We start from the raw sequence: 17548 nt of genomic DNA, 5'->3' as shown, positions 1-17548 counted from the left end.
CCCTTCCTTAGCTCGCTGGGCATTGTTCACCGTCAATTGTGCCTTGAGAACCTGTTTGTTAGGCGATCTGGCTTTGATGTGTGGCTGGGTGGTCTCGAGCAGGCTCGCGACGTCTACGAGACTCAATCTTACATCCAGACGAATAAACTCAACAGGGATGGCGCCGACAAAATGGACACTTGGGCAGACGGTGTGGGGTCTTCTCTGGGGCTTCTCGGAGCCACACAAGCCGAAAAGCTGCGCTTCTTGAGTCCCGAGGCTCTGGATGACAACCATTTTTCCAGTAGCAGCGACGTTTTTGCCTTTGGGGTTTTGCTCTGGGAGGTATTACTGGCTGAAACCATGTTCAAAGGTGAAAGTCGGCCACGCATCGCCCAGCGCATTCGCACGCACAACATGCCTGCTCTGCCTGTCAAGTATTCGACGTTTGCTGATGTCTACTCGCATTTGGTGGATCGCGTGCCTGCCCGTCGTCCCTCCTTTGACAATCTGTACTTCATGCTGCTCAACGCCGAAACCCCCGAGAGCGGTTATTTGCCTCAGCTTGCCGTGGCCACCATTCGCCCGACCTGGAGTACGACTGACCTCATTGCTGGTACTGCCACGATTGATGATGCGCGTTTGGCCGGTAGCCCCGTCACCTGCTTCATTCCACGAAAAGCGAATTCTGATGCTCATTGGACGACGCAGTTTCATCTTCTACTGCAACTTCCACATGATGGCTTAGTCCAGGTCCTCAGTGTGACCGAGTGCACATTAGAAGGGGCGCGGCGTCCCTGCTTAGTGGTCCCACCCTGTGCCCCGTACGCCTCAGCAGACCCGCCTTTGCCTGCTGCACAGGTCGTTAAAGAGCTGGCGTTGGATGTGCTTATAGTGCTTGAATACCTGGCGGCACGCCAGTGCGCACCACGTGACATCCGTCTGGAGCATTGCGTGGTCCTCGAGGGTCGCATCGGTCTCGTCGGACTGGCCCTGGCTAATGTGGGAGCATCACTGGGTCTACTTGAGAATTATCTTTCATTTTTGCGCGAAGCTCGTGGCGGGCTTGTCGCCTTGAATGGGAACGCCACGCTTGACAGGGTGATTGCTTGTGTCGAGGCCTTCATGACTCGAGTGGATCGTTACATCCTACCTGAAGCGACCACTGGGGATGGGTTGACACGGCCTCAGCTGCAGTCTGAAGCCCTGAGTGCTCTTGCGCGCGAGCTACGCGACATCTGCCAGCCCAATAGCTCTTGGAACGTGCCTCTGAGTGCCCTGCAATTTGTGCGGGTTTTAGGAAGCGGCCAATTTGGCGAGGTCTGGCTGGCCTCCATGCCTGCACACGCACACAGCAGTCCCAATTACTCCAGCAAGGAAACCGCCGCAGCCACGAGCAAGCGCGAGGTCATGCTGGTCGCTGTGAAGCGCTTGCTCAATGACGAGTGCCTGCACGAATTTGAGCAAGAACTAGCCATTATGATGAAGATCCGTCACGCCAATTTGGTGCGCATGCTCTTTGTCGTGCAAGAGAAGCAGCATCGGGCGTTGGTGCTGGAATATCTGGACGGCGGTGCCCTGGATTCGTGGCTGCAAGGCCAGAGCAAACCTCCATCCGAGGAGCGAACGCGGCATATTCTGCATAGCATTGCCTGTGGTATGCTAGAACTACAACGCCTTGGCATGGTGCATCGAGACCTGGCGGCACGCAATGTCCTTTGTGATGCTCAGATGCAAGTTGTCAAGGTTCGTCAAGTCAGGCCAGAGGGGCTTATTTGCCACGGCTGGCAGATCGCATGTTCGCGTTCTTTCTCACACATGTGTTGTTGCTGCAGGTGGCTGATTATGGTCTTTCGCGCTCGACACGCGTCGGCAAGGATGATGAACAAGCCTACTACAGTATGTCTCGCCGCCTTGTTGCTCACACTGCCGACGCCAGGGTACTACGGGCATCCTCGGCTGCTCTTCTGCTCATGAGTGATCTTCTTGTTGTGTGCGTTGGATCATAGAATTCAAAACACGCCGCCCTATGCCAGTCCGCTGGATGGCACCTGAAGTGCTCAAAACGCAAAAGTTTACCGTGGCCACAGATGTGTTCAGCTTTGGCGTTTTGGTTGGCGAGGTTCTGACTCAAGCCGAGCTGCCATTGGCTCATCTAAATGATGAGAGCTTGATGCTCCGAATCACTGATTGTGTCAAGAGTGGAGGATATGGAGGGAGGCCCTTGCATGCTCCTCCAGTAAAAGCGCCAGCCTGGGTGTCTCAGATTATGGTTGACTGTACCCTTTTTGATGCAGCCGCCCGGCCAGACTTTGCTGATCTTGTGGTCCGGCTATCGCCATTCACCTTCATGGCGTCGCCGACGAATGCGGGGCGCGCTCGTACAAACACGGGTGCCTCCTCCATGTCATCTCGTCGCATGACTGGCACAATCAGCCAAAGCTCAGGACTGGGACCGGGACGGCATGCTTCAGTCAGCTCAATCGCCTCATCCTTGCGCAGCAATTCTGGTGGCCCTGTCCTGGGACACTCGAACGAAGGACACGAACGTCACAAGCTGCTGTCAGAAACCCACGACTCTCGGCCTTTGCCCTCGGACTATTACAGGGCTAATCCCGTCACGGAGCTGACTATGCAATCTTTACGGCCGCCTCAGCAGAGCACCCACGCCGCGTCGCAGTCGGAAACCTCACCATACCTTCAACCGCGCGGTCAGTCACCGAGTGGTGCCAACGCCTATATGCGGCCTCAACCGCTGAATCTCCGAGGCGCACCCGTTTCGGGAATGGCACAGCCTTCGCCGTTGATGATGCAGCAATTGGCGAGCAGACCCAGCCCGTATCCGCAGGCGGCCCCCCGCAGTGGTTCACCTCCCACCAGCCCTGGGCCCTCACCTTTAAGTCCGAGCTCCCAGTCTCCACCACCCTGGAGTGGTCAGCAATACAACCAGCGCGGGCCAGCCAATGCCTATGTGCAGCCCCGGCGGTTGAGTGGCACGGGGGCTGAGGCTGTGGCCGGGAGTACCCGGCTCGGTTCCTTCTCAACATCAGGCCCGCAACACAACCAATCTGCGACTTTGTCTACTGGCGCAAACGCATATCTCATGCCGGCTTTTCAGCATGCCCCGGAAATGCAGCTTGATACAGATGCTGTGGATGAATCGCACCTGTAGTGTTTTTTTTTTTTTTTTTTTTTTTTGGCTGACTTGTGCCCTTTCATAAAGCCGATGAGTCGTTTTAAGCTCTTGCTCATGTTTTTTTTTTTCAGGATTTGCTTTCTTTTCAATATTGTATTTGCTTTTAAATGATGATGGTGGCGACTTATTGTGACTGTGTTGTTGGTAAGATGTGATGGTTCTCGTTTTCTGTCTTCTTCTTTTGTCTGATTGACATTGTGATACGGGTTTGGAAAAATCGACAATCAGAAAGATGCATGATCATCTGACTCCATGACCAGTCAACGCAGCAGCTCAAAAAACAGGCTGGATGAAAGTAGAGCAAACATTTGCGTGGGCACACCGCCTGCCAACGCTCTACTGGGCTCGCTTACGGTTTTCCGTCAAAATAGCGGCCAACTCCTTTTCGATGGCATCCAGACGGGACTGGACGAGGTCTGCACGCTGATCTTCCAGGCTAGAAAAGAAAAAAAAAAAAGCAAGGCAAACAAAGAAATGAAACAGTGGTTTCATGTTGAAGCGCAGAATGGAGCAGATTCGGCATTTTGCCATTTGCAGTAATTTTGTGGCTCACCTTTTATTCTCGGCCAGACACATGGCACGCTGTACGGGAACAATGTTGGCGAAGCGACGGCGCTGCCAGTGCTGTAAGACGTGAAGCTCCGAACTGGTAAGCTCTTTGCCCTCGCGCTCACGATGCTCAGCGTACAGAATGAACCAGCAGTAGTTCCACACCTATGAAACAAGAATGAGTCAAAGTTTTGTGCATCCCATTTGCTTTCGGCTTGATGCTTGTTGCAGACAATGGGCATAGGACAATGACTGACGTTGTGGTCAAAAGCAATGTGGCCATCAAAACCCGACGGAGAAACATCTTCCAGGTCGTCACGTGTGAGGCTACACACGAAACACACATTGGCATTGGCCGCTGTTTGGGAGAAGGCGCAATAGGATTGGGTGTGAGAGGGCACTTCAAAGATGCATCCACACATGCGCAGTCAAAATGACGAGACTTACAGGCAATGTTCTCGCTCTCTTCGCGGAACTGAGCAAACGAATCAATGATCAGACCCGACACAATGCTGGACATGATGAGAACAACGAGAATAAAGTAAATCAACGCATAGAAAAATGCACCAAGGCCGAGCTCTCCATCAAAGACCGGAGAACTGTAAAACCCGTAGTACACGTGGTCACGTAGGCAGTCCAAGAAGGTGTGTTGGGGAGTGCAGATGGCTGAGGTGTCCGCAAAACCATATTCACCCATAAAAGCGGCCAACCCAATGAGGGCAAAGGCATAAATCAGCAGGAAGGTGAATGCAAAGGTGCCCAGTAGGCGTGGGAGGTTGCTCTTGACGGCGCGCACCACGAGGAACATGACGGGCACGTGAAGGGCTAGGTCGAAAATGTGAAAGGCATACCATCGCGTGTCATGAATGAGACCGACCAGGCTTAACGCGCAATAGAGGACGAAAAAGGGCGCGCCCGAGCTATGGACCCAGAATAATTGCTGCTTGATGAACTGCACTGCGTACTGTCCAATGGGCAGCTGCATGGCGGGCGCGAGTTCCGCGTAGCGCTCCACATCAACTGGTAGGCCGTTGAGCGCATAGCCAGCCAGCATCAAGATTGCGCAGACAAGATGCAGAATCTTGACAATGTCCAGCACGAAAAGAGGAACATCCGGTTTCTTGCCCGCCTCCTTCAAAAAGTCATTGCCCAAGTCAAAGATAATGTACACGTTCAAGAGAATGGTCAGGAAAAGTGCCAAGAGTGAGACCAGGCGTTGCTCGCTTAAAAAGAGTTTCCACCACGATTCATGGTAGCGGTCCTATCCAAGCGCCCAAGGTGAGGAGGCGTCGCGTGCGATCATCTCTATGCAATCAAACATGGTGTGCCTGCACGTACACGACGCTCAACAACGTTCAGGAGAGAGTTTGCCTGGTTAAAAAAGCCCACGATCTTTTGCATCGGATTCAAGAGAATGGTACTGTTGATCATTTCCTAGAATCAGCACATCCAGGTGTCAATAGGCCGAAGGGGGGATTGGTCCTCAAGCTGAGACAACCAGCATAGCTCATGACCCTCGATGACACACCTGCTTGAGAGTTTGCACCATAGGGTGGTTTTGGCTGGCGGTCACCGCGGCGGGTAAGGGAAAGTACAAGGCTTCGATGTCGTCATTGCGAAGAAACTATGTGGTTGAATACAACGAGTCGGAAAAGATACCGTGCACCGGGCGTGAAAGACGAGCAAAAAAAAACAGCGATGCGCTCGTTGCCAGTATATAAGCGCTGGTCAAAAACGAGCCGACAAACCTCAATGCGCCCAACCGTTTTGCGAAGCCCGGCGTGATTGCGGTCCTCCCAGGCCGTCAGCTTTTGGCGAATACGTTCACCGTGGAAGCGCGAGCCGTCAATAAGCAATTTAATGACAATGTAATAACCATAGGCAACGTCGGCATCGGAGTAGTGCGTGGCGTCGGCGTCATCAACTTCATCTTCGATATCGCTGTCATCGTCCTCCTCAAGGCCGTGCTTTGATCCTGCTGCCGCCATGTGCTTGGACAGATTGTGCATCATCACGTTGGCATCTGCACTCAGACTTAGCGAGTACTGGCTTGAAATACCGACAGGGAAAAGGCAGGAGCCCAGCACATCAAAGGCATGATCACCTGCTTTGCGGCCTTCAAGAAGGCCGCGAAGCAGCTCGAGAATAGCGTTTTCACAATCTTCATCAATCGAGTCCATGGTATGCAAGAGCTGCTGACACATCTTAAGTGAATGCAACTGTGCCGCTGTCAGCATGATTTCAGAGCCTGCCTTTTGGCGAAAGTCTGATAAGCCATGCTCATGTTCGATCTCCTCAATCTGAAAGAGGTAGGCCCAGTCGACGGTGATTTGCAATGCAATGTCACGGTTTCGATCAATAGTGAAAAAGTTGTTCATCTCGTGGGGTTGATTCTCGTCGGTGATCTGCAGTGGTCGTGGGAAAAAAAAAAAAAAAATAACAATAAAAAATAAAATAAAAATAAATAATGAGCGACATGGTTGGCAGGCCAGGGCAGACTGACAGTCACAAAAGTGGTGCGGAAAAAAGGTCACAATCACACAATAACCAACAGTGGTGGAACACGCGGCAGCAACGAAGAAAAAAAAGGGGGGGGGGGCAAGAAAAAAAAAAAGAGAGGACAAGAAGAAAGCGAGGCAGACAGGCAAAATCAAAAAGAGGAAGGTATCGGTGAAGAGCCCCTACCTCGAGGTCAGAATACTCCATGTAGGTGAGGTACAGGAGAAGAGGATCCTGAACATTATTTTCAAGAAGCATGTGCTGATTTGCCAAGTTAGGCCCTGTCACAAACTTGGCGATTGTTTCATATGTCTACTCCAAAGCGACGAGCATACAATGAGTTCTGGCGCAACATGTGCCACGTGCGGAGCAGGGTGCAGCAAACACAGCACACCTGTTGAAGAACCCCAACATCATTGACTTCACGGCGAAGCTCCTTCTCCACTTCGCCAATGGCTTCATCGCGCTCGATATCTTGCACAGAGAAGCCATCTTGCAGGCGCATGCGAATTAGCGGTGCGTAGGCGCCCGCTAAATCCACCAAAGTTGCCAACACATCAATCTAGGAAGTCAATCGAGAGCATGAGGCGTGACCAAAGGGCATGCCAAGAAGATCTTGCTTGGTCATGAACAAAACTGCTGATGTACATGATTGACACACCTTTTGCCCTTCTTGGTGGCGGAAAATCGTCTGCATGTCCATGTAGCCGCCCGCAAGCATGGCTTCAATCAATTTCAGCAACTCCAAAACCGTATCATTTTCTCTATGAGGAGCACAAGCGACAGTATGGTGAGTGCAAAAGTTGAGGAGCATTGCATATCGTGTGCTGTGCCCCTTTGCTCCCCAAAAAACTGAATCTTCGAACTGTTCAATGGGGGCACTCACAGGTCTTCTTGATCTTGATCACGATGCAGGCTGCGAATCGGATCTTCGTGCACGCGTTTGTTGAGAAAGTGAATATGCTGCTCAAACCGATGTTGCCAGGCCAGGAGAGCACGCCGACCGACTGGGCTTTTGATAGCGCGTAAAAAGCTGCGTTGGCTGAGGTCGTTGAGAGACGATTGAATCTTGACCTTGGTCATATCAATCTCATTTTCTTTGGGAGTCGAGCGCAGGAGCAAAACGCCAAGTCGCGCCGCCATTTCCACGGTGCTGCGATGGTGTGCTGCCACCAGGAAAAGGAGCATCTCCGGCAAGTTCAAGCGATTAAGGTGGCGAGCCACTTGCTTGACATCAACAAGCTGTTGCTCAGCTTTGGTTGAATGGTGGCGGTGATGGTGAGTGTCCTCTGTGGAGAGGATGCCACAGAGCAGGATAAGAAACTCTTTGACAACCTGCTCTTCTTCAGCAAAGTCTTCAGACGCGTAATCATCCACCTCGTGATGCTCAAAGTGAGTGATGATCCGCTGGAGGCATTGATCAATGTCAATGTCGATAAAAGCATGTACGCGCACAGCACGGCGCACAATACTTCGGCCATGATGGTGTGCAGTGCCAGCCTCTGTCTTCTCATCGCTCTCGACGGTATCGCCACCTTTGCCGTTGTGATGGCCAGACAAAAGCTTTCGAATGATGCCCACCTGTCCAAGAGGATGCGGGTGAAAACACGGGCTCGTGAAACGATGCATAGGTATGTGGGGGTATCAGCCAAAAGCCAAGCCACCATCGCCTTACCAATCGCCAGAACTCTGGAAAGTCAAACTCCTCCTTCAAATTGTGCATCCATGAATAGTGGTGAGGACGATGGCCTTCTTGAAAGCCCTTTTTGATGAGCTCCACAAAAAACGGCAGCTCCATTTGAATCTTATCGCCTTCTGATGCTTCATTCGTCTGCATAGCAGCAGCTAGTCGCGCCGTGCCCGTGCCAACATTTGCCGTGTGATGGGCGCCAGAGCCCCGCTTCTTCCCACCCAACAAGCTGAGCTTGCTGCTGCCATGCTTGCGCGTGCCCCGCGAACCGTGGCTACCATGCGAGCCGTGGTTCTGTGCAGCAGTGGCGAGGCGCATGGTTTTAGCTTCGGCGTCATCATACCATCGCACAACCTTGATGAGCTTGACTTGTTCGCTTTCGTCGCCAAAAACTCCACTCAGAATGTTAAGATTGATAAGCTCAGCAAAATCTTTCAGTGCTTGCGCAACTGAGACGCGGTCATCATGGGCCAAGATGAACTGCGGGTTTGAGAGGCTTAGTTTCTTGCGCTTGTTGAGGTAAGTGACCAGGACGGAGCGCAGAGCTGAGGCTTCCGTTGTGAATTCCACCGCTTGGGTGGGGTCCACTTCGCGCAACAAAGCTACGGCATGTTGTGTCATGTGCAAAAAAAGCGGCAGGACATGGTCGCAGATAAAGGGATCCAAATCCGTGACCGTGACCTTCCAAGAGCGCTTCATGACGACAGACAGCTGCTCAACTTGCACCTTTAACGATGTGCACACGCGAGTCAAGTCGAGGAGCTTTGAAGTGGCCGAATCGCCATCAAACCCATACATTTCGAAATCACCACCGGCCTCCATCGGCACCTCATCTGCAAGTGTTGGAACATAATCATCGTGTTGGTATGAATATAGCGGCCAATCATTAGACATGCCGCGGAGATAGCTGCTCAAGCGTGAAAAAAAAAAAAAAAAAAAAAAAAAAAAAACATAAAATAAAAAGCAGGACACGCACCATCCAGATCAGTAGCTTCGAGGTGAGGAAAATAGATCAAGTTGACAAAGGCAATGAAGGCGACCAACGTCTTGCGTGGGATGCCATGGCTTTTTTCTTTCGCAGACGAGGATCCAATGTGCAAGAAGGGTAGCATGGCCTCGTGGTATGGGATTAAGCGGGTGATGGAGTCCTTGATTTCAGCGTTGCCGTCGCCCGCCATGGCAAGCAAATGCACAAACTCTACTAGCAACTCACGTAGGTGCTCTTCTTCCTGCAAGCGGAAATAAAAATGAGTTTGCATGTTGAGACCAGCTGAACATACTCTATGTCAAATAGCGGTCATCCATGCTGCAGCACAAAACGAACGTGTGTCGGGTCGCTCTTTTCGTAGAGCGTGACAATGGCTGACATGACGTTCTCGTTGCGTCCCAGCACGTTCCCAAATGTTTCTGCCCCAAAGTCGATAAGGACCTGCATATATAAAAAAAAAAAAAAAAAAAAAAAAAAAAAAAAAAAAAAAAAAAAAAAAAAAAAAAAAAAAAAAGAGCGGCAATGCGGTCAAAGTGAAATGGAATGGTGAGTCGAGACGCATTGCCTCCGAATCAATCCAAAGGTTGACATTGCATTTCTGGAGAAGCCATGCCCAAGTACGCGGAACACTGACCTTGTGGGCATCAAGAGCTTTAATAAGGCCGTTGAAGATCTCGGTTTGAATGTTTTGTGCAAAGCTCTCAGTGATGAGCGCGCGCAACATGCTCAAAAAGTCTGGAGTTTGACAACGCGAATTCTCAGCAAAAGCGTCAATGAGTTCACCAATCTCCTCGCGGCCTTGTTCTGCAAAGTGTTCCTCGGCCAGCTCGCTGTTGCTTTGCAAAAGTGCACCCAGCATTTTCTCGGCGTGGATGCCGTGTGCACAGCAACGCAGGATGGTTTCAACATGGTGCTCATCGCTAAATTCGCGTTGGTTCTCCTTGTCCTTCAGCACAAAAAAGGCCAAAAAGTCAAAACATGACTTGAGAAGCTCGTCCACCTCAGGACTTTCAAGAAGGTCTTGGATCTGGGCTGCGGTCTCAGTGTGATGCTTGATAATGTCGAAGACCAGGTTGTGCGCACCCTCGTGGCGAAAGATTTCTTGGTGATGATGGTGAGGCACGAGGCGACTTCCTGGTCGACGCCAGTTGACTGTGACGGGGTCACCTAAGACGTCGTTGACGTTGATGCATTGCGAGGTCATCCATAAAATTTCGTCGGTCATGTGACGGGCCACATGGTGAATGTCCTTGTGATCTTCTTTGCCCAGCTCCAGAAGCGTTTCACGCAGTTTCTCAAGCATGATCTGGTCTGCCTCATCAACCACAAATTCAATGTAACGCAATGCTTCCAGAACCATGCCTCGGATGTTGAAAGAGGACATGAGCAGGTCGAGAGCAGCAATGCGCATGCCTCCGTGCGTGTAGCGCGTGAGCTCTAAAATCAGGTTGGTGAAGTCCTCTGCGGTCATGTTGTGTCGAGCAAACCAGAACAAAGCCTGGTCACCATGTGGGACAATGTTGTGGAGCTGGCGAGGCGTGAATTCAAGATGCATGCCCTTTTTGCTTTCATAGGCCTGCGTAGTTTGTAGTCCATGACGAGTTGACGAAGAACAAAACAGAAAGAAAAAAGGAAAAAAAAAAAAGAGGAAAGAAAAGGATGAGCATTGAAAGTATGCCAATCAGCATGTCCAAGGCCGTCACGGGGAGTTTGTCGGGCAATACAGCGCACCTGCTTGAAGCCCTTGAGTAGATTGCTGACATGTTCACTGACATCCCATTTCAAAGATGCATTGAAAATGTTGCAAATGGCTTGTTTGGCACGATACATGACCTCGAAACCGTGGCCGTGGTGCACGGTGAGCTCATTGATGCCCAAGCGGCTGTTCATGAGAATGGCGAGAAGGTGGTGGGCGATGGCCTGGCGGCGACCGGAGTCTACGTAGTAACCAAGTCTAGCAAAAAACAAAAATAAAAACAAAACCAACCAAACAGAGAACATTCAGTTGACGGCTTTGTTGGAAAACTGGATGTTGTATCACAGAACGCACTTGATCATGGTGCCGATCATGTGGAACAAAGCTTCACCCATCTCATTGAGGTCAATCTCTTCCTACACGGCAAAACAGATGCATCAGGGGTTTGAACAGAGTCGAGTTGATGTGACAATTACGTGTGTGAACAAATTTGGCTCGCGAAAAGAAGGATGAATGCGATTCAAGACATCAAATGAGGAATTGCTTCCCCAATCAAACAGATACGCACATCAATCAGCTTCTTTTCTTCGCTGGAAAGCTTTTTGTGGGGATCATGGTGAAGCTCGTGCTCGACGTGCAAAAGTTGCTGGGCGTTTGCAGCAAGAAAAGACACAATCCATGTGTGCAGTTCGTCAAAATCGAGGAGGTTGGCAATGACTTTCTGACGGTGGGCAGCTTGGCGCTCGTTGCCAAGATCGTTCCACATGCTATTCGTTGCAACCCATGAGTTGGACGCCGAAATGGGAACGTCGATTCAACTCAGGCATTGGGGAGTAAAGAGGCAAACATTACTGGCGTGTTTTTGCAGATTCATGGTACAAACCGGTTCTCGCCGTCATCCTCCAGCAAATCGCCATCAGCGATGTAGAGGTTCGTACACAACGTAAGGTAGCATCGCTTGAGCGAAACAGGCAGATCATTGGCCTTCAGAATGGCCATAATTTCAACAAAAGGGACGTGTTCGGGCTCGCGAAGGGTCGTATCTGCAACCTTGCCAATGGATAGATGGTTGTACCTATACGCGTTGAGGATCTGGGTGTCAAGGGCCTCTATCACACGTCGCCCAAACCAATTGAAAGGGGCGGGGCTTACAACTGGAGCACAGCTTCGTAAAATCGCAATGAGTCGTGGTTCTTGCAGTACGTGGCAAGGCTCTCCCAGCTGGAAAAAAAGAAAATTGGGAGGAGACTGGTGAGGGTGGCTTCGAGGCATTGAGATGATGAGCGACCAGTTCATCAATACGGGGACTCGCTCACATACCGGCCCTCCCACTGCTCATACGGCTTATTGGGAGTGGGCTGACGCGCAAAAATTTGAATGACACCGTTTTGTAGCTTGGTGCTAGGGAGAAGTTGCTGTTCAACAGGAACATGGGATTCTCCCAAAAGAGCGGCCCGCAGCATGGATTGAATGTTGACAATGGGGATGTTATCATGAATGCAGAGGCTGCTAAGAAGGTGAAGGTCCTGTTCGAGATCAGCTAGCGTGTGTGCCTCTCGCAACATGCGGAGGTACACTTGGATGTAGGCATCGCTGAGATTGGAAAGCAGCTCAAAGTTATCTGCAAAGATTTCTTCAAGGGTGTCGGCCGCATTCCACTGAGCGTCCACTTGACTGAGCAGACGTGACATGTCAGTAATGTCTGCAAGGTAAGCATGTGCAATCTCGTTGCTTGTGTGTACGTTATCGTGGCACATCTGGCGCAACAGCCGCATGGCACGACGGGCAAGATCATTCACGACCGTGTCCGAGTCGATGCGCGTGCGCCATTCGGGCAGCCAGTGCAAGTGTCCATCTTCACCGCGAGTAAACGGCATGCGTAAGAAGCCCTGTTACACGTGAAACCCATGCCGCGATGCCGACCACACAAATGATTCAAAAACCAGGACATTGACGAACAGGGGCGAGTGCATTTGAGTGAATGGGTTTGAACCGGCATGCCAAAGAGACAGGCCTAAAATTCACAACTAACTCAAAATAGCACTGTGAAGCTTACCATGAGCATGTGGTGGACGCGCAAGTCAAGAAGCATGTTCTGGTGCAAAGTTTCGCCATGGCCGTCAGCCTCGAGTGCATCATCAGCGTCATCGTCTTCAGTGCAAAACTATGGGCAGATTAGCGGTTGAGAAGGAGTGCCAAACATGCGAGGCACAGGGGGGACGCAGCAAAGTAGCTTTTCCTACAAAGATCAACTTGTCGATGGCAACACGGGCTTCGCCTAAGCTGCGACTAATTCGGTGGTCCTCGATCTCGTTCAGGTCCACTCCCAGCTGCTCAATCTTCTTCACGTGACTGCCATTGCCTCAAGCAAAGCGAGGTGTTGATTGTCAGTTTGGCAGAGGAGATGGCGTGGATGACGAGAAAAGCTAGGCAACGTACCCAAGCGCGTAGTAGAAGTTGCGGATATCGGCAGCAGACACGTCCATAAAGGCAAATGCGTCTTGATCCTGACGCACACTTTGTATCATGGTTCGCAAAAAGTGTTGACGATCGGTGCCATGCCCGCTGCTATGCTCCTGAGCCAATTGAGTGACGTGAGGGCGAACGTTGACAGACTTGATGACCAACAGAGTTGCGGAGGGTCTGTACCTCCACTAGCTCGGTGGCCGTGTTCACAGTTGCCCAGCCGCGTTGGGTGGAGTTGCTCAGATAGAAGAACGTGTGGTAGCGCACGGGCTCATTCATGGCAAAGCCACCCGAAGCAATTCTGCGGATCAAAACGGGGAGCTTTGAGAAAGAGGATGCGACGTGCCAAGATATAACAGCGAGTGAGGGTAAAAGCCTCTTTTTTTTGCCACTGACTGAGTTGTTTCGATCAGCTGCATGAGGTTGTGAGGATTGCTGGGGCCTTCGACGGGGGCCATGGCATTGGTTTTGGTCTTGGCTTCAAAGTTGAAGTATTGGTTGGTGAGCAAATTGCGCAACCGAATCTCATCGTTCCAACGCACTGCTCGACCACCACGACTAACAGCAACAATTTGGCAGCACCGAATTTTGATGCGCGTGAGGTTTCCCACGAAGAAGGAGAGGCATAGGCAATGCAATGAAGCAAACGTCACAATTCTAAGGGACAGGCTCACCGATCGGTGTTCTTGAGTTCGACCTGCCAGATTGAACTGGCGTCATGGTAGTCCATGGCGTCTGAGCCATCTCGAAGTTGACGCAGGCAAACGGTATGTTCAGTGCCAATAAACTGGCCGGGCACGTCCTGTGGGTTTTGAGCCACAACAAGGAACCCTAAAAACCAACCACGGTTGTAACAAAGAAGTGAGCATGTCGAGGAGCTTTGGTTGGAATGACCACTGCTGGTCGCTCAAGATTGTCAACAGTAGAGGAGCAGAGGCGGCGAATGGGGCTTGGTCAAGCACGAAAGCGGAGGCACAAGTGCGTACCATTGGCTTCTGAGTGGTGCAGGCGTACGTAGTCACCGCCTTTGAGGACATGCTCAAAGGCTTTGCTCGAAACATTAAAAGGGGCAAAAAGTTTCATACGAATGCCCGTTGTGCGCTTGCCGGCGGCATGGACAATGGACTGTCCGGTATTATCAACATCTGTGCCCGAGAGATAGGTGGTGCCTTGGCCACTGTGGGTGTTCTCAAGAAGAAGCTGGTCGTTATAGCGAATGACATCACCAATGGCCCGGAGCTTGAAGCGCGGGAGAAGTCGAAAAAGGGTCGTCTCATCACGGGTGGGCTGGAGGCTGATGGCATAGCCTGAGCCCTTGTGTTCCTTGGTTCTTGTCACATACTGCTCGGTGGCACGATGGTAGAGGCTGATCGTATCACCGTACTTGAGGACGGCACCCTCTTCCACATCACTCGAGAGGAGCAGCTTAGGAGCAAAACAAAAAAGGAAAAAAATTACGAGAGAGAGCTTCAGATTAGATTTTGCAGCGCAGAGGTGACTACATGATTTCAGACAGGCACCTTTGCAAGCGCAGCAAAGGAACAGGGAGGCGGGGGATAAGAAGAAAAGGTAGGCGTGAGCCTGGGCGTACTTGGAAAACACAAGACTGTTCAAAGCTTGGAGGCAGCTGGTCAGTGCTCTGGTACACGGTGAGGAAATGGCTCTCCAGCACATCCACAAAGGCATAGCCATGAAGACCTGCACATGCCGGTGGCCAATGTCGGAGAGGGGCGGGTCACCGGCGCATGAGCAGAATCATGAATCGGTGAGTGAAATTCGTTTCGACTGGCGATCGACATGCAAGCCAGAGAGCGACGTTGGGGCATGGACGTTACCGACCTTCAAAAAAGAGGTTGGCAAAGTCGCCGTGGGAGAGAAAGGGATGATCCTGAACACCAATGAGATCCGCCTCGCTGACACCCGTCAGGGTCTTGGCGCGCTCCCGATCCGCCATGGCTGCGGTGGGTGATCACGTGGCCCAAATGCAGCACAGACAGGCGAGCCACTCGGACGACCTACAGTGTGACAATTGCCAGCCCCATCGATCGGTGAGTACGGCGGCCGCGATCAAGCAAAGCATCTCGGGAAGCAAGCACGCGATTTTCAACCGCGATCAGCCCCGAGGCGTTTGCGCGGCACTGGAACGTGAACCGAACAAGGCGAGGCACATGTGTGCGCCCAGACAAGCATGTAAAAATGTAAATTGTCACTAAGGCAGCGGCGACAGAGTCTCAAGCGCCCTCAAACAACATGTTTGGCTGACACGAACGATCCCAAGCAGACCTCCACAGAACGACCGACAGAAGCAAGGACCCGGGCGAGGGAGGCAAGGAGGAGGAGGAGGAGGAGGCGGAGGAGGCGGTTGTCAGGTGGGTGCAGCCTTACCCTGTCTGTGCAAAAAAAAGGATGTCTGTGCAAAAAAAAGGATGTGACGTGCATGTATGTGTTTGCTCGTTTGTGTGTGTGATTGATCAAAAGCGAATCGTGTAGAGTGACAACGTTTAAGTGTGCAAAACCCATGGCTTAGGTGTGATATCAAAATGTTATCCTTGTGTTGGTGTTGGGGCTTTTTCCTTTGAAATCCCACACACACACACACACACACACACACACACACACACACACACACACACACATACACACACACACACACCTCTGGTCGGCTTGGTGGCTGCAAGCGCGCCTCTCTTAGGGCCCTTTTCTTGAGAGGAGGAAGAGATTGAGAACAGAAAAATGGATCAGTGATTATGATCCTTTTCCTTACCTTTGGCGCGGCGAACCTTTGGCTTTTGGCTTTTCCAGCACTGCCAATATCGGGCCACTCGCCTTGGTTGTCCTTGAGCCACGTTGCAAAGGATGATCCAAGTGTCGTGTTGTGTTGGGGAAGTAGGGTCCTTCTTGTCCTTGAAAGCACAAGAGAGAGTCAAGGGACTGGACTTGTGCTGACAGGTTGACAAAGTCACAGAGAGAGAGAGAGAGAGAGAGAGAGAGAGAGAGAGAGAGAGAGAGAGAGAAAGGTATAAACAGCAAAGGCACAACCTCCACAGAGAGAGGGAGGTAATTACCACACGTAAGAGGAGACGAGAGAGAGTCTGCAGGAGAAGACAATGCATGCGTGCATGAACATGGTGGTCACCGCGTCTGTCTTCCTTGGCCACAGCTTTGCTGGCCAGTGATCGAGTCAAGGAGGAGGAGCAGTGATGCTGCGAGGACGCCGTCATGCAGTGGCAGTCGGGGTGTTATTGGGTCTACTTGTTGTCCTACTGATCACCATTCAACCCCGATTAAGCCGCCAGCCATCCGAACATCCCACCAACGCGCAGTTGAGGCGGCCTCCACACGCCAAAGTCCGTTGCGCGCCGCGCTCGCTCGCCCGCTCGCCGAGCCAGCAACTTTCGTGTTTATGTTCCAGGTATGCTCGGGGCAGCATTGCCTTAAGCTCATGTCAACTTTTGCCCTTGTTCAGGTCTGTCCTGTGGACACAGTCTGCCTTGCAGCCCCTCTTCAGCATAGCGTTAATGCAGCTCGCTCCCCACCCCTGCTCTGCGCTCACGGCCTGGATTCTGACGCCCGCGGCCATGTCCTGGACCGGTGCGAACGTCAACAGCCCCTCCTCTGGCCCGTCTCCTTCTCCTTGCCTGAGTGCCATTGCCCTCATGCCTCGCTTGCTGCCAGGCTCCCCACCGCGTGCACACAGTGCCTGTGCACACCGCTCGCACACGTCAACGCTGTGCTGTCTTCAGAGGACCCGGCCCGCGATGCTAGCTTTAATCCTGCAGCCTCTGCGAATCTCAAGGCATCGCTCATCAGCCCACGAGTTATCCTGGCCAGCGTCCCACGAAGCGGAAACTCCTGGGTTCGACAACTTCTCGAGTTGGCCACGGGTACGCCTGTCGAGTCCTGTCGAGTCCTGCTCTTTGTACTTGTTTGATCTGTCTTTTTGTCGAGTTGATTGTCGCGCTCACCTTGACCCGTACAGGCTTGGCCACAGAGTCAGTCTTTGCCGAAAGTTACAGTGTACCGACTTCACTGACCAATGCCACTAAAATAAAGGTCACTGCGGACTTCAATCCACACCTCCTTACCCATGGTCACGCCTGTGGCCGCGTTCATGCCTGTGACGCGATTCACCGCGCCACCCCAGGGTAGGCACGCCATATCGTCGGCTGCTGGCGCCTTTTGCACGCCTACAAGGCTCACACCTGTGTCCCATCAGCTCGCGGGTAGTGGTCAAAACGCACAGCCCATTCTTAACCAAACGCCGATCGGCGCATGGTGTCGTCTTCAATGCCAGCGATGCTGGAATTGGAGAAGCCGTCATCCTGCCCATTCGAAATCCTCTGGTCCGTACTCCCTCCACAGTTTTCTTTGCGTCATGAGGCACGATAGAAGTGATGTGAAACCAGCAATACTCAAACTGACCATCCTCTTATGGCTAACAGGATAATTGGAATGCGTGGGTTCGCTATCACAACCAAAGCCATC

At 51.8% G+C, this 17548-nt stretch overlaps 2 protein-coding genes across 2 annotated transcripts in view; one reads left to right on the top strand and one right to left on the bottom strand.

The window, feature by feature from the left end:
• The window catches only part of MONBRDRAFT_39041 (uncharacterized protein), a gene marked incomplete at both ends in the record, with an annotated part of 11682 nt that extends 8531 nt beyond the window's left edge, over positions 1-3151 (top strand). Inside the window, 3 exons of the mRNA XM_001750157.1 lie at positions 103-1725; positions 1815-1878; positions 1989-3151. Coding sequence (XP_001750209.1) covers positions 103-1725; positions 1815-1878; positions 1989-3151 — 2850 coding nt within the window. The remainder of the gene's footprint in view (positions 1-102; positions 1726-1814; positions 1879-1988) is intronic.
• Positions 3152-3511: 360 nt separating this feature from the next.
• On the bottom strand, positions 3512-16643 carry MONBRDRAFT_29689 (uncharacterized protein; the record flags this gene model as incomplete). Its single annotated transcript, XM_001750114.1, has 33 exons — positions 3512-3611; positions 3729-3889; positions 3982-4082; positions 4172-4985; positions 5063-5158; positions 5253-5348; positions 5473-6129; positions 6410-6457; positions 6618-6785; positions 6885-6987; positions 7110-7804; positions 7899-8746; positions 8890-9142; positions 9238-9342; positions 9536-10477; positions 10633-10855; positions 10952-11013; positions 11166-11364; positions 11481-11672; positions 11750-11818; positions 11918-12486; positions 12654-12761; positions 12841-12949; positions 13037-13173; positions 13247-13364; positions 13460-13621; positions 13738-13894; positions 14050-14488; positions 14655-14761; positions 14903-15019; positions 15563-15759; positions 15828-16155; positions 16514-16643. 33 exons carry the CDS (start codon positions 16641-16643, stop codon positions 3512-3514), a joined length of 8610 nt encoding a protein of 2869 aa, XP_001750166.1.
• Positions 16644-17548: the final 905 nt, after the last annotated feature.

The sequence above is a fragment of the Monosiga brevicollis genome, genomic scaffold (assembly GCF_000002865.3).
Source record: "Monosiga brevicollis MX1 MONBRscaffold_37 genomic scaffold, whole genome shotgun sequence".
NCBI lineage: Eukaryota > Choanoflagellata > Craspedida > Salpingoecidae > Monosiga > Monosiga brevicollis.
Note: the sequence above shows the minus strand (reverse complement) of the source record. Positions and strands in the feature narration are given on the sequence as shown.